Raw genomic sequence first — 17,605 nt, 5'->3', positions numbered from 1 at the left:
ATATTTGCAAAACATAATAACTGACAGAGGATTTTTATCTTGAGTATAGAAAGAACTCTTACTAATCAACAGGAGGATAAACAACCCAACAAAAATATGGGGAAAAGATATGAACAGACATTTCACCAAAAGGGATACTCAGATAGCAAAGCACATGAAAAGATGCTCAGCATTATTAGTCATTAGGGAAATACAAGTAAAAAAACCACAGTGAAATAACCTTACACACACATTAAAATGGCTAAACTTAAACAGTCATCATACCAAATATCGGTGAGGACGTGGAGCAGCTGGGACACTGACAGACTGATGGTGATGAAGTAAAATGGTACAGTCACTTTGGAGAACAGTTTGGCAGTGAAATACACCTAGGACCCCGCCATTCCACTCCTAGATAGTTACTCAAGAAAAACGAACAACTTGTACAAAATGTTTTTAGCAGCTTTATTTCTAATAGCCAAAAACTGGAAACTCAAATGTCTATCAAATTATGGTATATCCATATAATGGACTACCACTCAGCAATAAAAAATAAATGAGTGATACACACAGGTATGTCTCCCCAAATAATCATGATGAGTGAAAGAAGACAAAAAAGTATACACATTAAGTACGATTCCACTTTTAGGTAATTACAGAAAATTCAAACTTATCTACAGTGACAAAGCTGATCAGTGACTGCCTGGGGATGAGAAGAGTAGCTAGAGGGGATTATACAAGAACACAAGAAAATTGCAGGGAGGCGGGAGGTGAGGGTTGTTCATTATCTTGATTAGAGTGGTTTCATGGAAGTATACATGTGTCCAATTTTACCAAATTGTATACTTAATTTTAAAATGTCATTTACCTTTTTCACTCTTGTATTCCTCTGAGTATACAATGATGGTTTCCAAAGGTTAAATGACATGATGATGTCATCACTCTTATAGCTAATAAAATGTGTGCTCATGCATTCTTTTGTTTTAAAATTTTGTTTTATTTTCCAGGATGGTAAATATATATGTAAACAGTGGTGTGCTAGAGCAGGACTGCACCAGCTCACAAGTGCTAACTGCATTTATTTCCAACTCTGTTTAGAGGTGTCATACTGACAGTCTGAACCTTGGCCACAGTGAAAGTATTTACACCATGGAAACTGGCAAATGCTACTGCAAAATCAGGGTTTTGGGGACAGCTGGTTGTTAAACGTTTTACCAGCCCAACATATACATAAAAATAAAGTTCATTGGAATTCTTAATTTTTAATGGTGCAAAAGGATTCTGAAAACCACTAGGCTAAAAATTTGCCTTTATCAAGCTAGAAAGTGTTACTAGGGAGAAAAACAAAAAGAAAAAGATTTTCAGACACTCATCCTATCAAGAAAATCTTTTGCAGAGACTCATCTTTGGTTGCCTTGACCAAATGCCACCAGTCATTCTCCCAAAGGACTCACTGTTGACACAGCCTTTCCCCTAAGACCAGGAGGGTCTGGGCTTGATTCATTAGCTCCTTCTTGAATCTGAAGAACCTCCAGGCTGCTAGGAAGGACTGGGGCTGCCATCTCCTCTAGCAAACACCAAGGGTCCATCACCTTGCTTCCCATAGCTGCTCACAGACTAAAAATGTAACTTTAACATCCTGCTCCAAAAAAGCGTAACACCAGACCAAGTTTTCTACATAATGGATTCCAACTCCAGCAATGAGATGAGAGGTGTGTGTGACACAAATGTATTTGTAGCAGGTGAATCAACCTAGATACCAAGGTCTGATACTTTTACCAACTACTATGAGGCAACTTAGCATGGAAGGTATATAGTCATCCCCTCTTCCTTCTGCTCTCAATGCCAGCCTGAGTCCTTTTTAACTATTTAATATGGTGTGAAAAATACCATGTGCTGATGCTCCATCATCTCATTAGAAAGTTCCCAGGAAGGGGAAAAAAGCTGAAATTAAAAAAAAAAAAAAAAAAAAAAAAATCTCTTTAAAGAATTCAGCAGGGAATGGATTACGTTGCAGGAACATATCCTCCTGTTTGTAACATGTTAGAAACATAAACCTTAGGGCTTTTTCGCCTCCACTGCATAGAGGTCTGATCGCTTCTGGCTAAAAATGGGGATTTGCTGGCGTATTTCAGCCAACTTCTTCAGGTCTGCAAAAACAGGAAAGTGTACCATTACTAAGACATTAACTCCTCACTAACCAATGAGGATTTCTTCTGCAAACAGTATAAAACCCACTAGAATCTCAGCAAGTAACTCAGTAATATCAGCCTTGTCCGGAGTCCCAGGTGGCCTGGCACCATCCCTGGGGGCATTTCAAACCAAACCAAGAAAACTTAAGCTGAGCAACAGCCCCCCGGGGCTTGGCCAGAGAACTAAGGATAAAGGAGAAGGGGGCCCAAGGGAGCCCTTCCAGGGGACAGCAGCTTCAGAGCTACGGGATCACCCCAGACCGATGGGGACACCACGGACCTAAGCTGTGCCAACGGCCAACCTTACCTATGTGGCAAACCTTACCTATGTCTGAACACATGACTGTCTCCTCGGTGCCGGCTTCAGCAAGGACATCCCCCCTGAAAGAGATTCCAGAGGGAGGGAGTGGGTACTAACATCCCTGCCCTCCTCCCACCTCAGGGCCCCAGGGGAAGGAATCCGGAGACTGAAAACAGGAAGGGAGGGGCATACATTCCTGCTCCACAATTTAAGTAGCTGTGTGGCCTTGTGGCGAGTCATCTGCCATCTCGTTCCCTAACCTATAAAGTGGAAATAAGAGCTCTGTGAGGACTGAGCAGATTATGCAGTAGGTTTTGTAAACTGCCAACTGCTAGGAAATGGTGGTTATTCCACGATTATAAACCTCCAGGAACAGAGCTCCCTGTAAAGATCGGGAAGCTCCGTCCTGTCACTTCGTGACTGTGGCAGTAAGACCCTTTCGGGAGGGTGGGCTGGTTCTTTGCACCTTCCAAGGCTGGGGACAGGGAGGCTGGGCCTGAACAGAGCCCAGCGCTGCCTGGGTCTCTGGTCTCATGCTTGTGGCCCCTAGTATCTTGTTATCGGGTTTTAGTTTTTTGAAGGAAAGAAGTGGTGGGGAAACCACACCCCAACGGGAGAGGAACTCCAAGCTTAGAAAGAGCAACACTCCTCCTGCCTAAATCTGGGGAAAGGCTGACCTGGAAAACCTTCCAGTCCTGAGTTTCTTGGCCCAAAGCAGGACTTCAAAGACATCTATCGAAATGAAATTTCTCCAAAACACAAAATAATCTGACCCAACAAAGAATCTGACAAAGTAAATGGTTCCATTTCCCAGATGGCCACAAATTTCTGGCACCAATGAGGTACAAACATCATCATTAATGCCATTTAACCGAATTATTTTTATTCTTTTCTATTTCCTCCCCATTTGCCCCGGCATTCAAAGATCTCTCTCTGGGGTAACCCCAGGCACCCATCCTGATGTCAATATAAGCCAGAAGGCCCCCCAAATCCTACAGACAGAATTTTGAAAAGGAACAAAGATAAATCATGTACAACTACTTCGTCTCAGAAGCAGCTCGCCCAGTAACAAGGTTCATCAGGAGAACCAGCAGGGAGCAGAGCCGCCCAAGAGGCCAGGAAGCCTATCACCAACATCTGGACAGAGGAACTTGAACCAAGTTGGAGAAAATCTTCAAGCCAGTTCATCCTTCCAGCCTGCCAATGCCTCCCAAATCCTAACGTGCACGAGGCTCCCTGGTCATATCTTCCAAGGCCTTCCCCTATCACATACTTTAATCTTTGGGTCCTATAAAAATAAAGAACTTCAGGGACCCACAGTGATCAATAACCCTTCTCAGCCTTGTTACTGGTCTATTTACCCTGCAATTATAGAAATACACATCAGTGTGTGTGTAATCATACAAATATGTGAGAAGTGGTATGGAATAACCCCAAGTTCTGAAGTCAAAAGTCCTGAATCTAAACACCGGCCCTAGCCACTTTGTCCCACGAACTTAATTCTGCCATCTATAAACGGAGCCCAATTTGGGAAAAGTCTCTGAGTTCACACGGAGACCGCGTGTGCGGAAGTGCTACGAAACCCCCCGCGGCTACAGCCCACGAGCTGCATACGGTTAACGAGTGACTGCGCGCTGGGGGGCTTTGGTGCCGCTTCACTAGGACAAGGCTTGTCCCTGTCACAGAGGTCAAGGGCAGAGTTCCCCTTAACTGAACTCATCCTCCCCCATCCTCTATTCATTAGGCAGGGAGCAAAATCCTCACCCTGTAACTAATTCCTGTTCTAGAACCAGTCACCCAGCTTAAATTTTAACCAAAAGCCAAGAGTCTGGGAGCCCTTTTTACTAAAATCATCAGTGTTGCCTTGTTTCCCCCATGTGATCCAAGTCCAACTGACAAAAGAGACACGCAGAAACTCAGAAGAGGGCTAAGGCCAAATACTCAGTCAGGACAGCAGGGCCACTTCTTCCTCACATGGTTTTCAAGTGGAAGGGTCTCCCGCAGACGAGGCGCAGACCTGGCAGGCATGTGAGGATATGGGGATTCGAGGGAGCGGCAGGGCTGGTGGGGAATCAGAAAACCCACCCACCCAAGTGCCGTCTCTCTCAAGCTCCCGGGGAGCCTGTCCCTGCTTAGCCAACTCACCAAGGACTCACAATAGTGCTGTGTCCCCAGGCAACATATGAGGCTTGATCATCCCGGGCAGGAGATGCTGTGGCCACATACACCTGATTGTCAACAGCCCTGTTGTCAACAAAAAAGAGAGAATTCATACATTATAGATGGGCAACATTTTTCTATTCCAAATGTACGGATCCTTCTTTTAAAAACTAGGACTGGGTAGGCTGGCTCTGACGTGGAAGGAAATACCCAAAGCCATGAAACCCTCTCTTCAAAAAGTATCTTAATGCGTAAACCAGTTCTCAGCTGGGGGTGATTTCGCCCAGTGGGGACATTTGCCAATGTCCAAAGACAATGACTTTGACTTTTTGACTTTGGTGATAGCAGGTTGCTACTGGCACCTAGTAGATGGAGACCAGGGTGCTGTGAACATCCCACCGTGCGCAGGACAGCCCCACAACAAAGAACGACCTAGTCCAAAATGTCAGTCCCGCCACAGCTGACACCCTGGCCGGAGCCAACCTGTTAACCTACAGAAGAGCAAGTCAAGGTGGCCAGAGAGAATGGACCAGCCTCGCTGGGGCCATACGCCTTGCAGGGCCGCATGGGACTTCCATGCCCCCAGTGGCCGAAGTCCCATCAGCTCAAATTAGATAAGAATTTCAGGTGGCAGCCTGCGTACCTCAAGCCACCTCACCCGGGAGCTCTCTGGGCTCAATCAGCGGATCCACGCCAGGCCATTCCAATGTTTCTCAGGCTTTTCTGCTTTCTTCAAGACTGCATTCATTAATATACATGGTATCAGATGCCCCTACCCCATCTTCCACCAAGCAATCAGCCAAACACCTCTGCTGCCTCCTCTGATAAAAATCACCATCGTTTTTAGAGGTGAGAATAGCGGCTACATCTGGGCAAACAAGGGCAGGGTTGATGGAGGAACAGAAGGGAGCATTCTAGAGGTCTGCAGGTGTTCTGTGTTGACCTTGGTCCCAGGTGAATACGCGGGTAGAAAATTCAGTGACCTACAGACTTAAAATTGGTGTCCTGCTCTTTTATTATACCTCAAGTAACAGAACCGTAATGAAGAAAACTGGCATTTCTGACCACCATTTCATGGTTTTCAGCACACTTTACACAGACACACACAGTCACACTCTTCCTCCCTTCCATGTTACATCCACCTCTGCTAGCTGCCCTTCACTGCTCACTCCCCAACCCTAGGGGACTCAGGACACAGCTACTGTGACGTGCCAAAGACACTGTGCAATGCCTCGGACTATAGATTAGAAAACCAAGACCTTATAACAAGTGTCTTGGCAGAGTATTCCAGGAAGAGCAGAATGGTGTAAAGGATGGGGGGGATAAGCACCCCAATCTGCAGAGCACAGTCAACGGGCTGATTCTTCTCTTCCGACTGCATCTGGATGGCAAAGCAGGCTGGGTCAGGGGCAGCATTCTGAGTCAGGAACGCTGGTACTTCCACCAAACTGGAAATCTTTTCACAAAGCAACACTGAGACACCTGAAGGTATGCCTGAGGTGCTTTCTTACCGGCCTCGTTGAAGCAACTCCCAGTGGGCTGGTCCAGTGGTCATATTAAAAGCTCCAGGATATACCAACAGCTGACAGCCTTGGGAGAGAAAGGCCAGAGAAGAGTGGGCCCAGGTTAACACCCCACCACACTAGCTCCCCATTCTGTTCTCTACCCAGTGGGGACCAAACTCGAACTTCCCCAAGCATGAAAAGATGTCAGCCAAGCCGGACACTGTCAGGAGTACTAAGTTACGGCTCTGAATTCCTTTAGAGACACACACACGCTACACACACATACAAATACAGTGGTATTGATGACCAAAACCAGGGTATGTGACTTCACTTAAAAAAAAAAAAAAATCATTCAAATTTCTCTCAGCACCATACGGTCAGCTCCACACGGCCAAGGACCACATTCGTTAATGCTTTTAAGTGAAATGGGGGGCAGAGTAGGTGCTGTAATGCTTACTGAGAGAGCTCAACAGGGTCTGCCAACCCAGAGCCCACGCACGTCCACCTTTTTTGCTGAGCAGGCCATCAAAATGTTTGCACCCACTCCACTTTAAGGGAAAAGTCAAGTCCGGATCAGAGTAGTTTGGACAGTCTAGCAGGGATGCTCACATTTGTTGAGTACCATACGGAGAGCTAAGTTCTCCCTCCTTAATCTCCACACACCATGCCTATGAAAAACCTGAGATCCACAGAGCTCTAAAAATTAAATAATTTACTCGAAGTATCACGTCAATTAAGGAGGAGAGCTGGAAGCAGAACCCGGATCTTCTGACTTGGCTCAGTGTTCTTCCAGGCCAGTAGGGTATTTCTTCTCTGGACCAAAAGGTCACAGACTATATTTCTACTGTAACCAATATCTAGGACTATTGAGTGTGAAATCCATGACAGACACCCTAGACCACATCCTTATTTCTAGTGGGCTCCATGTGACTCTTTCCAAACATGGTAGCAAGAAGGGCTCAAAGAATAGAGCAGATTTAGGAGCACGGTTCCTGCCTTCCCTGCCTTAGCTGCATGGTGTGTTGAAATACAATCTCTGAAAAACCATATTGTCCATATACAGCAAAAGTCTGAGGAATCAGATGGGGGTGGAGAGATTAAGACCCCTTCTCCAGTTTTTCTGCCTAAGGGCTCCCTCGACACACAAAGACCAAGCCAGAATCAAATCTCTAAGCACCTACACCAGAGTCGTGGTGCCGTCTCACCTCTCTGGGCGTAGATCTGGGCGAGCTCCGCAAAGCGCAGGTCATAGCAGATGCCCAGGCCCACTCTGCAGTAAGCTGTTTTCCAAACAGAAAATGCACAAATGAAAAGTTAACCTCTTGCAACACGGTGCAGCAGAGTAAAGCCTCCATTGTAAGATCTCAAAACACTGATGGCAATACATTAACCCGGGGCCGTGGCTGGAGAAAATGTATAAGCTTATTCCTGCTTGGATTTTCCCTCATAAAGACATCATTTATCTCAGATTAGAAATGAGAAATTCAACTAACTGAATGCTTATTATCTGTGTGGGAGGTGTTCAATCACAACCTAAGAGGTAAACTCTGGAAGCAATCATGCTAATAGCATGCTGTGACCAAACGGTAGAGCAAAATCAGGTCAAACCCTTTGTTCTCTGTTCAGCCCGCCCTTTCTAGATCTCTGACCATTCGCCTGTCTCACTTCTGGTGTTGCAGTCAGGGTATGTAAAGAAGTAGGGGAGGGACATACGAGTTAAAAAAAAAAAAGGGAACACCTGATCCTCTTCTACTGATACTACTAAAACAGGTGAACGTGTCTGGTACTTACGAGTATCAAATGTGGAGAAACTATCACCAGGACTCAGCGTTTTAGATTCTTGAAATGTAATTTTCCCAGGAACATCAATGTCAAACAGATGGAGCTGCACCACAAGCAATCAATTTGGTTACCTCTTCTCTAGCAGGGTCATGGCAATCACAGCCAACATCTTTCCATGGCCAGAAACGGGGATGCTCTGAGATCAACTACACAAACAGCAACCCCCACCTGCCCACAACCCACCCCACAAGCTGACATCTTATCAAAATGAGTTCTAATATGCAAAACGGGAAAATCATGCTGTAGGCTTTATGACACTTCTTTCCTAGGTGGTGTGCAAGTTCACTGTCTAGGTTTCTTTTGGGAAGCAATTAACATGTTATTCTTTTATTCAGTATAAATGCTAAATGAAGTCTTCACAGACTCATAAACTGACAAACTGGCAGGAGAGGTGGAGAGCGGGAGAGCAATTAAAAATAGGTAAAATTTTCCAAACTAAATGCAGCAATATATAAAAAGAGTAACACATCACTTCGAAATTGGATTTATTCAAGGAAAGCAAACAGAAGTAAATTGGATTTATTCAAGGAAATCAATCAACGTAATTTACCACACTAACAAAATAAAGGAGAAAAGTCATATGATCATCTTAAGAGGTGCATGGTGAGCATGTGGTAAACTCCTCCATACATTCTTATTTTAAAAACAAAAGAAAAAAACTCTTCTAGGAAGGGAACTCCCTTAATTTGATAATCTGAAAAAAGAAAAAAAAAGGAAGGAACATCATACTTAATGGTGAAATATTAAAAGCTTTTTCATACTGAGATCAGGAATAAGACAAGGTGAGTTTCCTGTTTACACCTTTTAGTTGCAAGTAAGATCCCAGTTGTTGCTAGGAGTGGTAGTGAAAATCACAACCATATTGGCCCAAGGAACCAGAGGACAGAGTTTCACAGCAGCTGGAAAAGTGAGGGAGAAATCCTGAAAAGGAGGAAGCCCAAGAGGAAGAGCCCTAAATTCTACATCTAAATATCTGTCCAAATCTCTTGCTAAGTACTGAATTAAAGATGTAGGGTGGACTCCAGGCAGCCCAGCTAAAGCTAAACAACTTAGAACAGAGCAGCTGAAGTTGCTGCCCACTCCCAAAGGAAAAGGGTATGGTGTTTGAGTACAACCAAGTTAACTACTTACTAAAACAAAAAAAATACAACATTTTTCAGAGTAATAGAAGCTAGAATCTCAAAAATATATCCAATATGTAATTCAAAATTACTAGACAAAGAAACAAGAAAATGTTACCCAACTTTAGTAGAAAGACAGGTTCTTGAACGCTGTATAAACATCTCAATGTTACCCAACTTTAAAGAGAAGGCAATTAATGAAGGAGACCCCAGCTAGACCAGATGTGATTAATTACCACAAAGGAGCTACTGAAACTAAGCTCAAAGGTCTAAAGAAAAATACACTCTCAATGAATGGACATATAAGAAATACCAGTAGAAAAATAAAAGTTTATGTGAAATATTAAAAGATTTCACTGGATTGGCATACAGGAGACTGGGGCTTACAGAAAAAAGATTCTGTGAACTTAAAAACAGATCAATGTGAAGTGTCCACACTGAAGAAGACTGAAGAAGAGAGAGAAAAAAGGTGGGAAAAACAAAAAACCAGAGTCTTGGTGACCTGGTTTGGTGGAACAGTATCAAAATTGAAGTCCAATAAAAAGAGATTGGAACAGAAAGATATTTAACAAAATAATGCCCCCAATATAATGAAAGAGTTAAATTTACAGATTAAAGAAGCACAAAGCAGGACAAATATAAAGAAAACCGTATCTAGGCAGGCACATCAGAGTCAAAACACTGAACACTAAGGATTATGAAAAAAATTTTGAAGGCAGACAGAAAAAAATATAAATTACATAAAGAACAATACAAATCACCACTGACTTTTTATCAGAAAAAATTTTAAAAGAGGCTAGAAGATACCTGAAAAACATCGCTCAAATTTCTAGGAGACAAAACGGTCAACCCAGAATTCTATTCCAGCAAAAGTATCTTTCAAGAATGAAGACAAAATAAAGATATATTCATAAACAAAAACTAAGAGAATTCCTATCTGGCACATCCTCACTAGAAAAATTCTAAAGGTCTTTCTGTTGGAAGGCAAAGATACCAGAGAGAACTATGCTCTTTAGAAAGAAAAGTACCAAAAAGGTAAACATTTCAGTAAACAAAATATTTTTATCTTTATTTCTTTAAAATACACATAATTACTTAAAAACTTAGTGTTCTGTGGGATTTATAATATATGTAGATGAAACATGTACGTCAACTATAACAGAAAATGGGGGGGAAGGAAATGATACAATTGGGAAGTTCTTAAATTTCATATGAAGCAGTATAATATTAATTCTAAGGAGACTGCAAAAAGATAGGGTGCATGTTGTAATCCCTAGAGCAACACTTAAACAAAAGCAAAGACGTATACAGCTAAAAGCCAATAGAAAAATTAAAATGGAATTCTAAAAAATACTTAACTAAGCCAAAAGAATGCAAGAAAGAGGAACAAAGGAAAAAAAACAGTAAAATGTCTAATGCCTAAATCCAATCATACCAATAATTACATTAAATGTAAGTGGAGTAAGCACTCCAGTTAAAAGGCAGAGGTTGTCAGAATGAAGACAATAACAAGACCCAACTGCAGGCTATCTATAGGAGAATCATTTTAAATATAAAGACACATACAGGTTGAAAATAAGGAATTAGAAAAAGATGTATTATACAACACTAAGTATTAGAAGCCTAGAGTGGCCATAGCAATATCAGAGATAAAATAAACTTCAAGACAAAGAGTATTATGAGAAAAAAAAAAATGGATTTCACAATGCCAAAAGATCGATTTACCAGGAATATTTAACAATTCTCAATGTGTATGCATTTACTACAGCAAAGATGTCAACTCTCCCCAAAGTGATCTCTCTATATTCAATGCAATTCTAATCAAAATTCCCATAGATTTTTTCCTTTCCTGAAATTGACAGGCTAAGTCTAAAATTTATATCAAAATGTCAACAGCCAAGATTTGACAAGTTGACTGTACCAATTCATCTAATGCCCCATGTGTGTACAATATGATGAGGAGACTAGGGAACATTACAGCAAATTCTCAAGAGGTAATGAGACTTGCGACATTCCTTGCTTACCTTTCTGTACTTTACCAGTAAAGTGCCATCAGGACCAAACACGGCACAGGTATTATATAATTTCCCAGCATCCTCTTCAGGAATGGAACCTTTCATTGAGAGGAGAAACACACAGGCAAAGCAAATATTCTGAATAAAGCATTCTTTTATTTTTTTATTTTTTTTTAAAGATTTTATTTATTTATTCATGAGAGACAGAGAGAGAGAGAGAGGCAGAGGGAGAGGCAGGCTCCCAAGGAGCAGGGAGCCCGATGCGGGACTCGATCCCAGGCCCCTGGGATCATGACCTGAGCCGAAGGCAGACGCTCAATGACTGAGCCACCCAGGCGCCCTAAAGCATTCTTTTATGATCACTGGACAAACACTTGATAAACTGTCACTTGGGTCCAGGAATAAGGTATACTATCTTCTAAGGGTTATTAATGGGTTTTTTTTGTCTTCTTGAGGATGATCTTTCAGAGATAAACTTCAGAGTAGAGATAAAATATAATTAAGTCAAATGCCAAAGACAGGTCTCAAAAATAACCAAACCGTTTCTGAATTCGGCTTTGATCTTGAGCTACACTTAATCTATAACACTAGAGCAACATGGAGGATTCACTGTTGCTCAACTTAAATTCACCAGGACCTGCAACATAACTGTATCCAAAAAGGCCTCAAGATAGGAATGTAAACCAGTCCTGACATCACTGAATGTAGTTCCTGCATTTCTCTCTTTTCTTGCTTGGTCTTTTCTTCACCTCTCATTCATTTCTAATTCTCAATATAACAGAATAATTTTGCTATATTAAACAGTTTTACTGTATTTTTTCTTTAAGCAAATAGAGCATTTTAAAATGCATTTCAAGGGGCACCTGGGTGGCTCAGTCAGTTAAGCGTCTGCCTTCGGCTCAGGTGATGATCCCGGAGTCCCGGGATCAAGCCCCGCAATGGGCTCCCTGCTCAGCAGAGAGTCTGCTTCTCCCTCTGCCCTTGTACGCTCACTCTCCCTCACTCTCAAATTTTTTTTAAAAAATAATTTAAAAAAATTTTAAATGCATTTCAAAAATCACATTTCAAAACCACGTTTATAAAGCTACCTTGATGTATATGGCCTCTTTGTGAAAAAACAAATTTCTTAATGTTGTATTAGTATAATGAAAGACAATCCAATGCAGTTTTTCTTTCCACATTTCCACCTGCCTCTGTATTCCCATTGCTTCTCCAGGGAAAATCAGTTTGGTGTGTCCTTATACAATATTTACCATGTGCTACATATATAAAGACATAAAAAAATACATAACCTTTTGTGTGAGGGATTAATCTGAATGGGAATACCTGTTCATGTCATATTATACTTGCTTCTTCCATGTAACAGTGTGTCTTGAACATTTTTCCACATTATTACATAACATCCACCTCATTCTTTTTTTGTTGTTTAAAGATTTTTTTATTTATTTATTTGAGAGACGGTGAGTGAGTGAGCACAGAGGGAGAGGGAGAATCAGGCTCCCACTGAGCAGAGAGCCCGATGCAGGGGCTCGATCCCTGGACCCCGAGATCATGACCTAATCAGAAGGTGCCACCCAGGTGCCCTCAACACATTCTTTTCAATGCCTAATTTACATGGTTTGTATTCCATGGTTTAAATGTAACAGAAATTATTCAGATGTTTTTAATATTTAGGCCACTACACCTTGAGGGTAGGACGTTACCTCCAATGAGATATATACCGCACTCCTTTGCTACTTCAGAAAGCTTCTGTGTGGATTCACCAGGAATTTTCTCAGCATATTCAGGAAAATATTTCGTGCCATATGGAGAATTGAAGCATTCCTAGAATAATGTTGGCAGAGAAAAAGGGAAAAAAACCACGAAAATATCCAACCCATTTTAAAGTTCCGCTTCAAGAAGGCACAGCTGCCTCTCGTAAGCTCCGCTCTCGAAGGGCTAAAACACAGCCGGTAAGAAAAACAACAGTATCCCAGAGCTAGAGAGCCTGTGGCCCTAAGCAGAACACCTGGGCTGGCTCAGGTGGGGCGAGGCGACACACAGCATGTGTGCTCTCTCAGACCCTTGTCAACCTGGCAGATCAGCCCCTTCCTCACTGTCTGCAAGCGAACTATGAGCTCCCACCCTTGGGCACCCAGGCCCTGCTACACCTCGGCTTAATCACAGGACTGTGGGTGTTAGAATGAATCCACGGGCTCAAAATTACATCTTTAACTATGAAAAGCAATAAGCCTGTGCTTGAAAAAAATACAGAAGCTTCAAAAGCCACAGAAGATGTTTCCTATCTATAAAATGAGCGGTTTCTAAGCTCCCTTCCAGTACTATCATGCTGATCCTGAGAAATCTCTCATTCCCCAAAATATGCTGGACCCCTAGATGCAGGCAGTATTCTACTCGGTCAAGAGTTCTAAGAGGTGACCCTCTCTGCCTCCACTTACTGGCAGAGAAACGATTTTGGCTCCTTGTGTTGCTGCCTCCCGGATGAGGCCGCAGGCTCGAGTGAGGTTGTCTGATTTGATGGAAGAAACCTGAAGCTGGATGAGGGCCAAGCGGAAAGCTGAGGATGAAGAGAAAACTGTCAGATCTGACTGCTGAATCAGAGCAATTCTCAACCGGAGGGCAATTCTGACCCCCAGGGACACGTGACAACAGAGACATTTTAATGGTCACAACTATTGAGGTGCTACTAGCATCTAACAGGCAGAAGTCAGGGACGTTGCTCAGCATACCAGAGGCCAGAGGCCATAGGACAGTCCTTCACAATAAAGAATTATCCAACCCGAGATGTGACTGATGCCGAGGCTGAGAAACCCTGGAAGAGAACGCCACCCCGGGTCACGCTCCCACCGGCACGAGAGCCTCAGTGGGGTAGGCAGGGCCAGCGTCTTACATACTAATGAGAACACGGCTTGAAAGGAGACTGAGTTTGAACATGCAATTATCCCTTACTGTTTGATCTTGGGACTCAACCTACCCCTGATCTGGGTATTAAGCACATCTCAGTGCAGGTGAAATCCCTCGGAAATCAGCCACTCGCCGTGAAGTGGGGCAGCGGGCCCATGGGAAGGGGAGACGCCTATCTCTGCTCCCCCCACCACCAGCTGGGACCTGGTGTCCCAGGCCCAGCTGCTCGCAGGGGTGGGGGGGGCGGTTTGGCAGCCGATGAGCTGCACCGGTGCTTATCCCGGGGCAGGGCCCCTGGGCACCTGTGAGATTTTGCACTCACTCCATGAATATTCCTGTGCCCCAAAGAGCACAACAGTAAGTAGCAAATAAAAAACACCACGAGTGGTTGAGAGAGAGACTGTAGAAGGAAAGACTAGCAGTCTTCTCCCTGCTACCTGGGTAAGGGGCTCCACGTTTTCATCAGAGACTGAGTCCCACCGACTATGTGGCCAACAAGAAATGTTGTCAGCCAAGGAGGTCAGGGCTCTTCCAGGCTTATTCCCTCCTTGGGGTAATAGCTACACCCCACATGTGCTTCTCCTATATTCTTTAGAGTTCTCTGGTAGCTCTTAGAGTAATCACCTACTGGATAATCATTCTTCATACAAAATTTTCCCTGTCCAAGTGACTGGTGTGGTTTCTGTGTCCTATCTGGACCCTAACCGATGCAGTTTTCGCTCATGGTGTGATGGAAGGGGACATTAAAGGATCCAAAGCACGTGATGACCCATGAAGCTCTGCAAAACTTCAGGAATTATCAGTAACGGCCTTCCCGGGCTTCCCTGCCCCACCTCTGCTCTAGAAATCTGAAAAGCTCTAGAACCTGAAAACCATTAGAGAGTTCTCCCCCTGGGTGTCACCTACAGTGGTGCAAATGTCCCCAGAAGAAGCAACACTGACAGACCCTTACCTGTGAAGGCCTGTCTGGCTAAGTGGTAACCCTAAAAGTAGGAAAACTCAGATGTTCCATCCCTTGGTTTGTCCTAAATATAGTGAGAAGAGCTCAACTTAACCCTGAAGCTGCTTTTTGAGTAGTTTCAGAATCGGAGTGAAAATGAAGTAAACGGAAACAGGAAAAACCAAAGCTGGGATTACTTGGGAACAAACAGATACCTTTAGGGGTCACCAGACCATCCTGCAGACCCACTGAAAGTCACCACTGTAACTCTGTCAGAAGCTGGGCTTTGTCTCTGCTTCTGAGGGATTAAAAGATGCAATTCACCACGGCTCTGCTGACCATTTCCCCTCTCCCTCATCCAACCCAGAAAGGTAGCTGTCCTGATCCAGGCTGTAACTGCCTGACATTCTGCAAATCACCCCGTCCTCTGAGGGGCTGAGGCAGGGAAAGGCCACCAGTGAGGGGTTTCTTGATGCCGAAAACAATACTAGTCACTTCATCGCCTCGGCTGTAAAATGAAAATACAATCACTTTTAAGGTCCCTGGCTGCTCTAATACTTACCATAATCTAAAAACGGAAGACTGACCAAAGAAAAAAAAAGGATAAAAAATATCTAAGTGAAGGGACCAACTTGGGAAAAAGCATAAGGAATGTGCCAGGCCCTTTAAGCACATGAGCATCTGTGAGGCGTCCTTAACACCATTTGGTAGATGAGGAAACAAGGGGGTTGCAGGGGGGAAGATGCACAGGATCAGTGAACAAATTTGTCAGTGGCAAATCCGAGCCAAAATCTAGAACTGTAAAGCAGGATGGGAACTTCATTTGTTCATTTTTGGGTTGGGGGGGGGAGGGAGGTCATGTAAGTTGAAAACGTTCCTCACAGAAATCAGACACCTCCCTCAACCCCACCAGGAACCACAGCTCTCAACCCCACCAGCCTCTGTCATGTCCTGCGTCTTCAAAGATACCGGCCACACGCAGAGGGAGGGGTGTACAAGGACTTCCATACCCCGATCCTGAACATTGCTTCTGCCACTGACTTGCACTGCCACCAACTTGCACTGAGCTCTGTCAGGTTAAGATGAAAAACAGCACTTCCACAAACCTTACCATCTCATGGGAGCCTCCCATGACTCAGCAGGGGCAGTTTATGCCCATTTTACAGGTGAGGAACCTGAGGTTCTGAGAGATTAAATGACTTGTTGACATGGGCTGAGGCAAAACTGTAACAATCCAGGTCTCCAGACTATGAGTCCAGAGCACTCCAAAGCCTCCTGTAAAAGAATCTGGCAGAGGCCTGGGGTCAGAGATAGCTAGAAACGTGCCCCTGGGGCCAATCAGGACAGGGATGTGTAAGGAACATGTAATACCTAACCTGAAAGCTCAATGTCCAGATGCAGAAAGTCTGTCTTGTCCAGAAGAGAGCATTCCCCACTGGGGGTGGGGGGTGGGGGGTGGGGGGGTGCAACATGAGGCAAGTTAACCAGTCCTCTGACCATAGAGTCCAACTGAAAGAAAACAGATGCTTCATTTTCACGTGACCGGGTTCCAACCACAAATAATTAGGGTTAATGCCTCTGCAAAACCCAAGTCCAAAAATCAATCTGTGAAGAGAGTGAAAGCGACCCCACTGGATAGTAGCGCTTTCTAATGCAAAACCTAAGAGCCTCCAAGAATCCCACAAGGCAGAGGTTCCCACACTAGCAGAAGTATCAAAATCACTGAAAGGCTTTACTGAAAGTGCAGTCTTCGAGTTGGGGCAGGGAAAAGGGGGTGCGGAACTTGGATTTTAAGTGATCATCCGTCTACCCTCCTCTTCCGGCGCAGGTGAACTTGCGCGGGGGGGAGGGGCCGAATGCACCAAGAAGCACCGGGTGGGACGCAGGAGCCCAGCAAGGAGCAAGGCGCGGGCCTTTCTGGCCGGGAGGCCCCGCGCTCCCGCGGCCGCGTCTGCCCTCCCGGAAGCCTGGAATCCCCCCGGAGTGCGCAGGCCCGCCCTGCCCACCTTCGCAGCCAAGACGCCCGAGGCCCCAGTCCGCGAACGCCGGGCCGGGGAAGGCCTGGGGCGCGGCGGGGACACGAAGCGGAGGCGAGGGGCTGAGCCGGGGAGACCCGCCGCCGGCTCCGCAACCTAGGCCTCCCTGTCCTATGCCTGAGTTCGGGCCGCCGCGCTACTTACTGGCCATTGCTCTCCCAGGTAGCACCATCAGCGGTGCGGCCCCAGCAGAGGTCTCTGGACTGAGCGCGGCGACACGGCCCGGGGCGGGGCAGAGCCGCGCGCAGGAGGGGGCGGGGCCTAGGTTCCGCCCACGCCCCGCCTCCCGGCTCCGCCCAGAGCGTGTAGTCTTTCCTGCTCTCTTCCAAACACCTGTTAGTACTCGCTGTTTGCACTAGGATGAACCAAGGAGAAACGACGAATAACAACACAATCCAGAAAAAGGAATGCCTCAAAAGGCAAAGGGACCAAGGTGGGCGACCTAAATTGGGGTAGTGTTTAACAATCGGCCTCTCCGATTCTCGACAAAAGGACTGAACCCCTTGCTGGTTAGATCACCTCTGGCCGGGAATAATACCGTATTTGCTGATTGCCTTGGGCTACTTGAACAAGTCGCTGGGACGGGGATGGAATTACCTAGGTTGGTTTA

General features: G+C 44.7%; 1 protein-coding gene across 3 annotated transcripts; it reads right to left on the bottom strand.

The window, feature by feature from the left end:
• Nucleotides 1-430: 430 nt before the first annotated feature.
• On the bottom strand, nucleotides 431-17,223 carry NIT2 (nitrilase family member 2). Of its 3 annotated transcripts, none has more exons than XM_028119214.2 (10): nucleotides 17,140-17,223; nucleotides 13,554-13,672; nucleotides 12,819-12,939; nucleotides 11,125-11,213; nucleotides 7,929-8,022; nucleotides 7,343-7,417; nucleotides 6,144-6,222; nucleotides 4,618-4,716; nucleotides 2,497-2,552; nucleotides 431-2,129 (listed from the first exon to the last, which is right to left on the bottom strand). In XM_028119214.2, the coding sequence occupies exons 1-10, from the start codon at nucleotides 17,165-17,167 to the stop codon at nucleotides 2,038-2,040; spliced, it is 852 nt and encodes a 283-aa protein (XP_027975015.1). In that variant the 5' UTR covers nucleotides 17,168-17,223; the 3' UTR covers nucleotides 431-2,037. The 3 variants fall into 3 exon arrangements, with proteins under 3 accessions (XP_027975015.1, XP_027975014.1, XP_087880449.1); XM_028119213.2 differs by lacking the exon at nucleotides 17,140-17,223 and adding an exon at nucleotides 16,336-16,474; XM_088024323.1 differs by lacking the exon at nucleotides 17,140-17,223 and adding an exon at nucleotides 16,336-16,474 and having other exon boundaries at nucleotides 2,042-2,129; nucleotides 4,629-4,716.
• Between the last annotated feature and the right edge of the window lie 382 nt (nucleotides 17,224-17,605).

This window comes from Eumetopias jubatus, unplaced genomic scaffold, assembly GCF_037043125.1.
Source record: "Eumetopias jubatus isolate StellerSeaLion01/CBP00866 unplaced genomic scaffold, mEumJub1_p1.0 scaffold_1, whole genome shotgun sequence".
Taxonomy (NCBI): Eukaryota; Metazoa; Chordata; class Mammalia; order Carnivora; family Otariidae; genus Eumetopias; species Eumetopias jubatus.
This window is presented reverse-complemented; position numbering and strand designations above follow the sequence as displayed.

Excerpts from the sequence above, each read along its gene's own strand:
- NIT2 (XM_028119213.2), bottom strand. The coding sequence starts at position 16,459 with ATGGTCAGAGGACTGGTTAACTTGCCTCATGTTGCACCCCCCCACCCC. Across the intron at positions 13,673-16,335 it reads TCTGGACATTGAGCTTTCAG|CTTTCCGCTTGGCCCTCATC; the intron begins GTTAGGTATTAC and ends CTTCATCCTCAG. Across the intron at positions 7,418-7,928 it reads TTTCTCCACATTTGATACTC|CTTACTGCAGAGTGGGCCTG; the intron begins GTAAGTACCAGA and ends TTTGGAAAACAG.